We start from the raw sequence: 13,550 nt of genomic DNA, 5'->3' as shown, positions 1-13,550 counted from the left end.
CTCTTGTAACATGTCCGACCACATTTCACTACTCAGACTTAGCATACAACCACAGCTTTCACTTGCAACTGAACAAAGAGAAAGCACTGCAGATAAGGTTGCAACAAAACTTCACACTACCCTAAATCTGCTTCTTCCAATCAAATCAGAACAACTCATTTTAGGAAGAGGCCTTCTTTTCTATAATTCATATCACAACTTCAATTAATCTTTCTGAACAGGAGCCCTGAATGCAGGCAAATCCCTTATCCTTATTTAAACATTTCAACGCAGCCTGCTTAATACCTGCCTTCAATAGTATCACATAATTTACCTGACATCAAGAGTATGAAATTTTCCTTTCTTCTGATCTCAAAGATTTGGATATAAGAAAGGTCGCATTATCTCATGAGTCAAGTAGAAATCTTCTTAAACCCTGAAAACAAAATCCAAAATGGTTCTTAAAACCATTGTGGTTACAGATTCAAGCAGAACTTCACAAAAATAATAGCAGCTGCAATTGACTATTTTCCTTATCCTGAAAGTGATCACAGAAAACCATCTTGTTTCAGAAGCAAAACCAATTCTGTCCTCAGAGACTGAAATTGAACCTTAAGATCTCTAGACCAATTATTTTTCCATACCTGCCCTAACAATCTGAATAAATTTCAGGATATAGCAGCTCATCCAAAATGGATGAGCATGAATAAGAAGATTGCAACTAAGAATGAGACTGCCAAGTGTTTGTGCACATATACATCTGGGTATATACATATATATCTATATCTATATATCTGTGTCTGTGTATATAGTGTAAATCCCCCCAAGCCTTCATAAAAAAAAAACAGTTTACAGGAAGTAAGCTGATTTTTAATGTTATTTTTTTCCCCTCTTAGCTTTCTCTAGGGAAAAGGTTTATAGGGAATTTCTTTCAGCTAACTCACAAAATCAATGTGAACAAAGAACAATTCCAAACATTGATTCTGCAAGGGGCCAGTAACAAGCTAGAGGCACCACAAAAACCAGATGAAAAAACATTCCTGCTTGAAAGAACGGTAAGGTCTTTAATACCTCACATGCTTTCACACTTCCATGACATTGCTGCAAGTTACATTGCTCGTGGTGAGGTCAGGAGATTTTCTTTACAGATGCCAGGTTAATTAACAGCCTGGATTTCTAGCTTGAGTCAAAAGCTCCTGAGTATTCCACCACTTATGTTGACAACTTTGCTCTCTTTTTATTGTCTTCACATTACTAAGACCTGAGCTAAACAAAAACCCAAAGTTCACAAAGTATATCATAATTTATGGAGCTATTTAAATCCCTATAGACTTATAGGGATTTTAATACTCAGGTTCTGTAAGAAAGCTTTTCTCCCCACCATATTCCACATAATCCAGTATGACTGTGGGCTGCTGCCAAAAGCAATAAACCCACCTTTCAGCACTGCAGTTTTGTCCCATCTCCTTTCCACCACACTGGTAAGTAGTATGGCTGATGTGCGAGTTGCTTCAGTTTGCTGAATCAACAAACTATATTTGGACACTCTTTGGTGTCCATCCAGTCAGTGAACAGCCAGGCCACACAATCATCAGTTTAGTATCAACAGAAGTGATGACAGTACTTCTTTCATCTGCAGTCCACATTTATACTGAATTATATGACGTATAAAACTACCCCTTAGCTATTCTCATGAATTAGCTAAGTAGAGAGCAAACTTTCACAAGCCTCACATAGAAGCAAATACCTTGAGTGCTTTCTTTAAAAAAATCCATGAAATATCACATTAGAGGTCCAAGAGCATGCTCACACACACTGCATGTGTGCCTTCATTTGTTTTACTACAAATAGTTCTACTCAAGGTATTTTCCTCACATTGAGATTGTGTTAATTTTATGGATGTGTTATATTTTGATTCCACTATAGTATCTTAAATTATAGAGCAAATAAATTTAGTTTGAGAAGTTAAAAATCCAAATTCCAGTGTATTCTCACATGCATATTTCATACTTAAAATTGACATTACATTTTTAAAGCACAGATATTAAAACCAGATCATGATAACTGAGAAACATTATATTGTATCATCTAATTAACGGTGCCTAAATCTAAATTCTGTTCTTTCTAACCAAAGATATGACAGAATCAGTCAGAATTGCTATTTTACTAGATTTACTCAGAAAGAAGACCAGCATAATTGCCATAAATTCCATAATATACATGTAACTTAGAAGAATGGCTTTTAACCTGGAAAACTGTCAACTTCCTCCCAATTCTAGAAGTAAGTTTGGCAGCAGGAACTGAGCAGGGTAGTTAGATCCAGAAAAAAATCTTTCAATCTGACAACATTAATGTACCAGTTAAACATGAAGTTCTCAGAGATATGCACCTTTCTTTTTTCCATGAAGTGGCTGAAGTTGTAATTTGCATTGATTTAAATGCAGTTGACTCAAACTATGTATGGTCAGCTGGCTAAGAACTCTGATTATGCCTTAACATGATTTATAGCAGTCAAAATGCCAGCACACCTACCTTCCTGAGTACAGACAGTTTGAGAAAAAGATAGTCAACAGATCCCAGACACTATGCAGAACTAACTGTATAACTAACTGATGTATAATAAGATGCCTGATACTCTTAATTCTGGCAAAATTATACCAACTGGAAGAAAGGAAAAGGAAGATCTTTTAAGCCAAACTGTACAGAACCTGGAGCCTTGGAGAAAGGGTTGCTGAGGGATCAGCAAGGAGTATGGACACTCCTGCTTGCTGCAGGTCTACCTGGGGAAGCCCATCACCTTTCCCAGAAATATCAACCTGCAAAATATGACACCCTGCTAGCACTGCACCACAAACTCCAGTGGGGACCAGAGCCTACATGAACACAAAATCATTCTGTCGCAGCTACGCCTTCATTGTTTGAAGACTTGATTGCTTGTGCCTGAAAAAAAAAGTGTTTTAAGCAGCTCCTTTCAAGTGAAAAAACCTTAGAATTTGGTTTGAAGTCTCACAACAGGGAAAAAAGTCTACTTGAAAGTTTTATATATTCCACAAATTGTTAGCTAATGACTTCAGGCTGGAAAGCTCAGCCTTAGAACACAATACTCATTCTTCATTTTGCAAAGCAGTTTCTGAAGTCACCTCCAACAGCACTGAGAGCCAAACCAAGCCATGCAACATGTGCAAATTTCATGCTTTCAACACCCCTACTTTCCAGCCTGGACACCAATCTAAGGCACACAGGCACAGCTGAACACGTATTTTACTCCCTGGCACCTATTTTATTCATGGCCTCCCTCCTCTTCAGCAAAATCAAGGCAAGACTCAAGTGTTCCTGATCATCCATCTTTTACTCTTTGCTGTCATGTCAAGCCCACAGCTGCATATTTTCCTGGCAACTGTGAATCAACTCCCACTTCGATGATTGATTCACAGGCTAGAATAAGACATGGTAGCAAGAATAATTCTATTAACAACTGAAAACCAATCTGGTATGCACAGCTGCTTCTTCCCCTGCAACAGCTTTCCTCCAGAGGCTGTAGCCTTGTCCATTATATTAGTTTGTTACACTAACATGCCTCAGTTCAGATTCAGAGAAGTTTCCAAGCTAAAAAAAATTTCTTCTGGTTTAGCTTTTTCTGTTGAGCAAATCATATTCAGCTGGGATAAAGAGAAGTACAGCAAAGTTCCCAGTTACAGACACAAAGTGACCAGCAATTCAGGCAAACATCAGTGATTTTATAGGTGTCTGTGTGCATCTCTAATTTAGTGCCAAATAATAAAACCAGATATAAACCTGTAAATACAACTGGGGCACACTCAGCAGAAGACAGATTCCAGCTTCTGTAGATGTTTTGTACTGAGGAGTTCCCTTAGCTGTGAAGTGCCTAGAAATTATTTAAAGAAGCTCACATTTTCATTCTTCTAGTAAAGGAACAAAATCTCTTGGCCAAAACAGAAATAGGATGCCCAGAGTGGATCATCTGCAGAGAATGACCTATGAGCACTCCAGGACCAACACACTTGTCTTTGCACAGGTGATAGGGGTTTGGCAGAACTAGAAATTAATTGAAGGATAAAGCAGTCTACTTCAGAAACTGCTCTCCAGCTGACATGTCATGCCATTCCCATTAAATACATGGGGCAAATTGGTCCTGGCACTCTTAATTCCACCAGCTTTCCGATGTTTAACCGCTAGGCAAAACCTCTGCAGGCTTCTGTACTTCACAAAAACTGACATGCTGGAGAATTAGAGGACTTGAAATAATCACTTCTTCCGGCCACACCACATTAAAGGAAGCAACCCACAAAACTTGTGAAGAAAATAATTACATGGTTGAACAGTTAAGCATGCCTTTGAACATATCCTGCTTTTTCAAAACCTTGATTGAAAGCGCTACTGGCAGCTGTGCTTTAGGCACATAAATGTGGAAAGGAATGATTAAAAATTACCCATTCTCCTTCTCCACAAACTATTTCCATATTACCAGGCACACGGATAGAACAAGTTATAACAGAAATAATTCCACTAACGCAGCACAGAGGGTTTCTGACTTTGGAGTATTTTGACTAATCAGATAAATAGTTTCATCAGACATACACACAACACCAGAGTATATTTATAGTGTTCACAATTCTAAAAATGGTTAGTGTTCTGGAACAGTAATGCTGATCTGCATGTACAGATTATAATACACTTACATTGTAAACAGAGTATTGTTCTCAAATTTGCCAGAGAAATGTTAACATAGTCCATGACTTCTTAATTAGCATGACCTTATAAAGTACACAGTGAAAAGATGACAAATGGAAGAGATTTTGGGAAGTGTTTTTCTCTCAAAAACTACTAAAAATGCAGACACACATAAATGTTACAATTTTGGCAGGAATTTACAGGAACAGAAAAATCCAACTCTGTCCTGAGATGATACCTAAAATTTTATACCAAGATTCCACTTTCACACACAGAGTATAGTGAGAGCATTGTATCCAGAAAAAATGGGAAAGAGAAGCAAATGCAACATTACAAAACCTATAGCACATCTCACTGTGAAACACAATAACCGCAGAGCAAAGTCAAATGTGAAAGACAGAAATTTCTATTTAGCTAAAGTGGATTTTGAAATTGCAATCCCAATTGCCAGCAAACTTGAGTGATGCCTGCGTAATAATTTTTTAATAGTTAATAACAATTTCTTTTTCCATTTTTGTCTAATTCAAAGTCTAGACCTCACAAAAGTTACAATTAAGTCAACTTTTAGATCCTCAAATGTATGTTTTTGTATTTGAAAATCGATTAAAAGCCTACATTATTTCAATCTCATGGAATCACATCTTGAACAATATGCCCCCATTATTAAGAACACCAGCAACGCACCAAGAACACCAGCACTACTAGGAACTCACAGAATCACTTTCATCACAACAGATGAAGGCACCTACAAACCAGTTCTTTATCGCTCATTAAAAATGAAAAGCATCAAGAGCTTCATATCACTCTGCTAATATTATCTTCTGAGGTAGGAGATGAAAACAAATGCATCCAGCAGCATCCTTGTGTGCACAGCAGCAAAGCACAGCTTCTAAAGAAACGGGGTTTCTATAGTGTATAATTCTTGCAAGAGAGTGTAGATAATTGGGAAAAATTTGTTTCATCGGTTTTATTCAATCTGAATGTCCCTTTCATAAAGAAGAGGGGTTGAGGTGGGAAGAGCCATCAGCTATCCTGTCAGAGTAGTCCCAGGAGAGTAAAGCAACCTTATTTTTGGTTAATACAAGGCTACAATTTTCTTTTTAATTACTTATGACTCAAATAGCTCTGAAAGGATCAATATTCTAGAGGCAAGATCAAAAACAAAGCAGATGGATATTAGAAAACATTGTAATGCAATCTAAATGAGGCTTTGCACATTTCATTAGGTAAGAAAATTTTTGAAGTATTTCTCTCATCACCCAATCTCTTTTATTTTATATAATGTAGAATTTTAGTCTGCCTCATTACAAGCAGTGCATGAATTTTTCAAACAAGTGATTTTTCCCCGAAATGCCAATGCTTAAGTTAACTTTCCTTAACTTTCCTTCAACCAAATTAATTTCTATTCCCTGAACAGGCTTCATACTTGTAATCAGATTCAAAGTTAAATAACACTGAAGAAAACTGGTTTCTGCTGGTCCATCTTATTTTACAAGTAAGTATCTTATATACAGGAAATTCTCAAACTGTTTGCATGAACAGTAATATCATAGAAACTTTGTACTGTTGTTTTGGATTAGTCTTTGCACATTCTTCATTTAAAGAGAGTACATTTTTAATCCAATATAAAGTACTTACCCTTCTAACCTGACATCAGGTAAAGATCTGTTGAGTGCAATCATTTCACTTGCCATTAAATTAAATTGATTTATTTTAAACATTTCTTTCATTTTCTCCTGCTCTTCTTTTGGAATGACCACAGGCTTCCCCATCTCTCCAGGTCCTTCATGTGGTTTTTGTATGGGTTCTGGAACTTAGAAAAAACAAAATGTTACTAACTCCTTTTAAGCTTGTTTTTGTTTGTTTATACATTAATTTACACTGCAGGAGTGCCTACATTTAAGAAGAGTCCTAAACGCACAAAGTTTTGAAAGTGGAAACCAATCTTCACATTTGGAAGTTTAACAGAAATAGTTCAGTGCTTTTTTTACACACCACAGTTCATGTAAAAAAACAAGAAGGATTTATTTCTATCCACCATTACATCACAATTGACTTTATAAAGTTCATGTAAAGGAAAATTCATTTTTTCCAAGAAAGCCTGCATGTACAAGAAAAATCTGGATATAAATGAGGGGGGACCTCCTTGCAGTCTCCAGCTTCCTCACGAGGGGAAGAGGGGGGACAGGCACTGATCTCTCCTCTGTGGTGACAGTGACAGGATCTCAGGGCGTGGGCTGAAGTTGTACTTGGGGAGGTTTAGGTTGCATTTCAGTAAAAAGTTCTTCACCCAGAGGGTGGCTGGGCACTGGAACAGCTCCCCAGGGCTGTGGTCACAGCACCAGCCTGGCAGAGCTCAAGGGGTCTTTGGACAACACTGTCAAGCAGACGGTGTGACTCTTGGGGTGTCCTATGCAGGGCCAGGAAGGGAACTCAGTTACTCTAATGGGGCTCTTCCAACTCAGCTTATTCTGTGACTCAGTGATGTCCCAGAACAGTAAAGGTCTGATTAAATTTGAAGTGTAGCTTTACAGTTATTTACACATTTTTATTTTCACAGAATGACCTTGGCAGCAACGGTTTACAAACAATTTCTCTTGCTTGTACTAATTTTATTTTTTATGCAACAAAATTATATTTTGATGTTTTACACTGGTACTCAAAACAGTAACACTACACATCTTTAACTCAATAATCTTAAATATCAAATATCTGATCAAACTGAAGAGGAAGAATGGGAGAAAAGGAATTCAGACTCTTGAATTATTTAGGGTTTTAAACCAAATACGTAAAAAAATCAGAACAGTTTTTAAAAAGTTACACTTCTCTTTAAAAGTACCATTCACTTTTCTCCTGAACAGAAATGCTCAAATACTGAATTTGAGGTATATTACCGCTTTACAAATTCAGCAGAAGTTTTGATTTTAAAAAACAGCAATTAAAGATCTAAACAGAGGATCAGAACATATTTTAAAATAAAGACACAAGATGCCCAAGAAACAAGCCTAGCTTCAAATTATCTTTAATTTGTATCTAGGATGGCACAGTGTAATTAAACCTCAGACAGATTAAACAGCCACGTAAAGAATAAAAAAAATATTAAAAGGCCTGAGCCTTCCATCCTTGCTGAAACACTAAGACATAAACATACATCACTAATGAATGAGTCTCTTTGCTGGTCTGCCTTTAGTGTTAACTGGTAACAAGCACAATGTGCTCCTAGAGAAGCTTTCATTTTCCCGTCACCTGAAGCCCTTGCACGAGCTGCATGCACACAGGAGCATTTAGCAGAGAAAATCCTCCCATCACACGGGTGATTCCTTTTTACCAAGCTCTCCTTGATTGCCAGCTGAGCTATAAAACCCCAGAAGCTGCCAGGCAGCCACCCATCCACTGAAAATGGATGGAGTATGAGTGTAGGAGCAAACCCTGAACAGATGGGCCGAGGCGCTCGCTTCAGCCACGGGCTGAGCTGAGCAAGCAGCTTGCTCTGCATCTTTGCCTCCTCAGAAGTTATGGTTGGAACCTGCATCAAAACCTGCTGACTTGCAAGAGCATAACCTTTTAAACTAAGATTTGTGCCTTCTGGGGGGTAATTAACTTAAAATTATGGTATACAACAAGGTAATTATTTGGGCTTAGTTTTATCCATTCAGCTTAGTATTATTATGTGAGCTATCACAACAATTTTTCTTAAGTGTATAGCAATGAGTACATAGGCTCACTTACACAGAAAATGATTAAACAATGGGTGTTCCACATACCCAAAACTATTTTAAAAACCCTATCAGAATATAGTTATATGCAGCATGTTTTTCAGAGTTCTGAAGAGTGAATGTCTTATCCTGCCAAATTACCTATTTAGAAGAAAAACAATTTCCTGTTTCATTTACACTTCCAGTTCTTTCTTAACTTTTACTAAACCAGTTAAACTGAATAGCTAAATCAGCCAAAAGCTCATCTCTCACATTTGCAGATCTCCCTGTTAAAATGAGAGTTTAGCACATCAGTGAGTTCGATACTGGTGTACAAATTCCATAAATTCATCAGTTGAATTTTTAAATTTCATTAATAAATACTGCTTGATTACACATTTTGTCTCAGTACCCCATTCCCCTTGCAGAAAAATCCAGCAACAACTAACTAGATCCAGATATTATGTGCAACTCACTAAACGTAGACAGTCAAGCTGGGGTGCAGGCAGATCAATGACTTTCCAAGAAAAGTTAACCATCTTCTCTCAAGTTTCTGAGAACCATCTTCTCTTGTTTTTGTTTTATGGTTATCTGTTTTCCCACAAAAGCACAGTTTTCACATAAACACAAACCAACATTGTTCTCCCAAAATGACTAATAAATGCATTGTTAAGAATTCAAACCACACTGTTCTTTTGTCACTTAAATACAAAAAAAAACCCCCCACATTCCTTTGAAGGACTATATGTACTGATGGCAGTCTTCTAACAGAAATTTAATTTATAGCTACAGGTTTCAGAACTAAATGAATGACTGAATCACCACTTGATTAAATAAGAAATCTAGTACTGTATTTCCAGATATTTCTTATTTGTATCGGTAAACCATTAGTTTCCAAGAAGGCTTGATCTCTTCCAGATCTTCATTAAAAAATTAGGAACTCTTTATATCTGTGAACTACAAATTTCTTTTTACCAGGCAATACGCCTGATGAAAATCAGATACTTCAAAATCTAAGACCATCTAAAGCCAGGAATAGGGGTGGATTCTTCTGGTGAGATGTCTTTAGAGCCCCATAAACTGACCAGTGCAAAGTCCAGTCACCTTTGAAGGTATCATCATAATTACAAGAAAGCTGTTTGGACAGGTAAAAGTTCAGAGCAGTTCTGCCTCTTACATACCCCTGAACCTTAATAGAACAAGACTGATTTATGATAAATGATTCACATTTTCAAATAATTAAATCTTTACATTGCTCACTTTTCTTCTTAGGATTTTTTTCATGCTGTAGAGATTATTCAGGACCAAGACACAGTTTAGAGGTTCCAGAGCTCAAAATTCAGAATGCAAGGTCCTGATTGGCAATTGACAAAAATGGCTGGTCCTTGCTCCAGGAAAAGAGTGTAAATCGCAAGGAGCTGAGATTGCAGGACTCTTGCAATTCACCAGTCCTAATTCTGAAAGATTCCCCAGCGTCCAGGGCTTCTAATCATTACATAATGGAAATGTACCTCAAGGTAGGAAAAAATAAAAGGGAAAGGATGAACCTGAAAGTTTATTTAGAAACAAGTGCCAAAGCTGGAATTTTTTTTGCAATCAGACCTTTAAGAAGCCTGTAACTTGGGGTACAGAATGACTCATTTAATCTTCATTTTAGTCAAGACCTCAGAGATGACACATAGGGTTCTTACAGAAAAAAGACAGAGCTACACACACAAAAAATGTCTTTATTACTTTATTAGTAAAAGCACAGTACTACCTAGGCAGATTTTGTTTACAAGAATTGTCCCTAATTGTACTGTCAGAGAACAGCTTGGACCCTCTCTTCAAGTCTGGAACTTGTTTACATTTATTAAGTAAGCTCTATTACAGGCAATGAAATCTAAATTCTGATGCCAATCCCCATATGAAAACAATAATGCTCAAGTAACTATCCTACAAATTTTAGATTTGGAAAAAAATACTACATAACATGGGTGATGCTTACTAATGCTAAGTGATTCCTTCCAATTCATAGCAACAGTTAAACTCACAGCAACAGCCTTCCATAGACAACAATTAATTACTCCTTGGGAATTTTACTGACTAATCATTGGGAATTACAAAACGGGAACCACCACCCAAAATCTGTGGCAATAGGAGGAACACGTGTGGCATTTTGGATCAGGGCTGTGCACCAACCATATCAGAGTAGGTGAGGCAGCCTCAGAGCTGAGCACTGGGAGAGAGCTTCCCCCAGCTTTCTCCCAAGCCCTCTGGGGTGGTCAGGGAAGGGAGAAGAACGAGCAGCACTCTCAGTCAGCACAAGCACAGGCTCCCTCACAGCTCATGGACTGTTGCTGGAAACCACACTGTTGGGTGTTCTGATCCCAGCCCCCAGGTTACCTGGTGAAGCTACTGCAGATGTCTTCTGCCATGGTGGAGGGGCTGGCAAAAGCTTAAGTCCACAGCCAAACCATCCCACACAACCACAGTCACTGGATTCCAACTATCCAGTGGTACAGTCTTAGTTATTCAGTCTTGTACTCACCAAGACCCCATGCTATGCCTCCTTTTCCCAAGCCATCTCCACCTCAGTTGTCTTCCCACCTGGCCAGTGGCCTGTCCCTTTTCTACCTCACTTTTTGTCCCCTCAACTCCACACTTGTGTCACTTCAACTCCCAGCCCTCAATCTCCGTCACAGCAGACACCAAGGCTTTTATCTCACTCATCTTACAGTTCCCCACAACCACATATGCTGAGTTTTCCACAGTTGCACATTCCTTCACTATTCCTTATTTTGAGCAATTTGGAAAATATTACAGCAGTATTACTAAAATCCAATATTAGAGACATAACCTGAAGTTCCTGGTTTAAGATGGTGATATCTTATGCCATCAATACCAAGGAGAAAGATTTTTCCGAAAGGCAATTTTGGCTATGGCTCTTGCCTGATTCCATAAAAAGAAAATCCTTCCATTTTCTGTATTAAAGACCTATGGTAAACATTCTTTTAACTTCATGAAAGCCCAAACTGTCCAAAGTTGTCCTCAAAATCCTTTGCTCCTGCTGAAATAGATAAAGACTGATTTTTCCAACTAGACAAACACAACCTGAAATAAACAAACTCTTCAGAAAAACTTACTCCTATGTTGAGCAAGTTCATTAAATGCCATGGAATTATTCCATGAATTGCAAAAAGAAGGCATATACCAGAATGACATGGACAAGAGGCTATTAAATTCAGAACACCAGCGTAATTTATGCTGAATCAAGAAAACTAATTCAATGATGGAAATTAAAAGCAGAGCAAAAAGTGAAGTGAAAAAGCAGATTTTGAGAAAAGCTTCACAGACAAAATATCCTCAATGTTATCAGAGAAGACTCCAGGCACTCTGAGCAGGAGCAAATCCACTACAGATTCCAAGTCAGTAAACCACTGGAACAAGTAAAAATATCTATGATCAAGCATGCAGCTTGGTTAAAAGGAAATGTCACAGGGTCAGCCAAGGTTTCTAGCAGACCTATTCCTGCATGTACCTTACTACAAATCAGCTGTTTAAAAAGAAACCAAAACAAAACACCAAGAAAATGTACAAAACTATACACAAGGCTTTGTTTGGGTGGTTTTTCATTTGTTTGTCTACCAACCAACTATAAGATATTAAAAATATATCAAGAATTTTAATACACACAGGTTTGGATAAATGTCAAAATGAAGACTGAACTCAACTAAATAAAATTAGTGTTGCATAGGGAAAGTCGTAACGCTAATCTGTCAAACCTGAAGACTTTCATGTGTAAAGTCGTCTGAAATTTCAACTTTATCAATACATCATACTAAGCTGATAGATATTGACTTCACCTCCTGGTTGCTGGCATAAGTTATCTGCTTTATGGGAAGCCAAAGAGTGCATCTATTCCTACATAACAACACAGTCATTGTCTTGTCATACAGGAATTTCCAAATTTCTGGGGAAAAAAAAAACCGAGACCCAAAACGCAACCCCCCCCAAACAAACAAAAAAACCCCCAAACAAAAACCAAAAAAACAAACAAATCAAAACACACACCCCCCCCCAAAAAAAAAAGAAAAAAAAATTAAAAAACTACTGAGTTTCTGTAGAAGACATGCTTTCTATGTGATCCTAATTGATTTTCTTGCCACTTTCCGCTTACTGAAAAAGAAACCCAAAAAAATACAATGCAAGCAATGGAAAATTTAAATTAGTTCTGTAAAATTCAGGTGGATTAGAGCCCCTTTAAAATGTTCACATGCAGTCGTAAAAACAGCAGGCCACAGGTGCTGAGCACAGAAATTCTACATTCTATACAGTGCTTTCTGTACTGTGGGGATTTATTGGCATGTTTTCATCACAGGGAAAAAAAACAAGTAAACCAAATCTGACATTTCCTAAATATCTCCCCAGTGTTATTCTGTAACAGAGCAACATTATTCTTAAAATACTTCTGAAAATTTCCCAGGAAGGTCGAGGTTCATACCACATTCAACACATGAAAATGTTTTTTTGAGATGGAAAGCTATAAACGTGAATGCAATTTACTGATTGGACTTAACAATTAGCATCACTGAATAGGTTTCCAATATCAGCAGTGAAACACAGACACAGCCTTTTCAGTGGGAGAGACACCAAACTACAAAATTAGATGTTTCACAAACAAACTGGAGCCAGCAGCTGCCTGCAGTTCTAAATGCATTGCTGAGACATTGCAGGGATGAGAAATCTCCCTGCACCAATCCTTTCTCCTATGTGATCAGCTATGCTGAGTTCCTAAAAATAAAGTTGGCAACATCAATAGTAGTGCTGTCAAAAAAAAAAAAACAACAAAACAAAACAACCCCACACTCAGCTCATCTAATTGGTACTCAAAAAACTAAGATGGTAATAACAAAACTGAAAGCTATTCTGAAAACCTTTAGTATTGAATAATACAGCTCTCACTTAAAAGTTATGTACCAAGCACATGCTCGTATTTGTCACTTTTACATCCAAGTTCACTCTATTATCATAAACCTTTTCATTACAATATTTACTGTGCCTTGTTGCTATAGTCTGTGTCCAAATTTTGGGTTAGGTGGGTGGTGGGGCAGGGGGTGTTTTCCAGTTTGGTTGGTTGAAGTCTTTTTTTGCAAGGGCACGCAGACAAGTGAGCTTGGCTGTTGGTTTGTTTTACTAGGAGGT

General features: G+C 37.6%; 1 protein-coding gene across 3 annotated transcripts in view; it reads right to left on the bottom strand.

Moving 5' to 3' along the window:
* GALNT1 (polypeptide N-acetylgalactosaminyltransferase 1) overlaps positions 1-13,550 on the bottom strand; it is an 86,756-nt gene that overhangs the window by 30,865 nt on the left and 42,341 nt on the right. For all 3 annotated transcript variants that reach the window (XM_063399016.1, XM_063399034.1, XM_063399025.1), the window contains exon 4: positions 6,310-6,484. In XM_063399016.1, coding sequence (XP_063255086.1) covers positions 6,310-6,484 — 175 coding nt within the window. The remainder of the gene's footprint in view (positions 1-6,309; positions 6,485-13,550) is intronic.

This window comes from Prinia subflava, chromosome 1 (assembly GCF_021018805.1).
Source record: "Prinia subflava isolate CZ2003 ecotype Zambia chromosome 1, Cam_Psub_1.2, whole genome shotgun sequence".
NCBI classification, from domain to species: Eukaryota; Metazoa; Chordata; class Aves; order Passeriformes; family Cisticolidae; genus Prinia; species Prinia subflava.
This window is presented reverse-complemented; position numbering and strand designations above follow the sequence as displayed.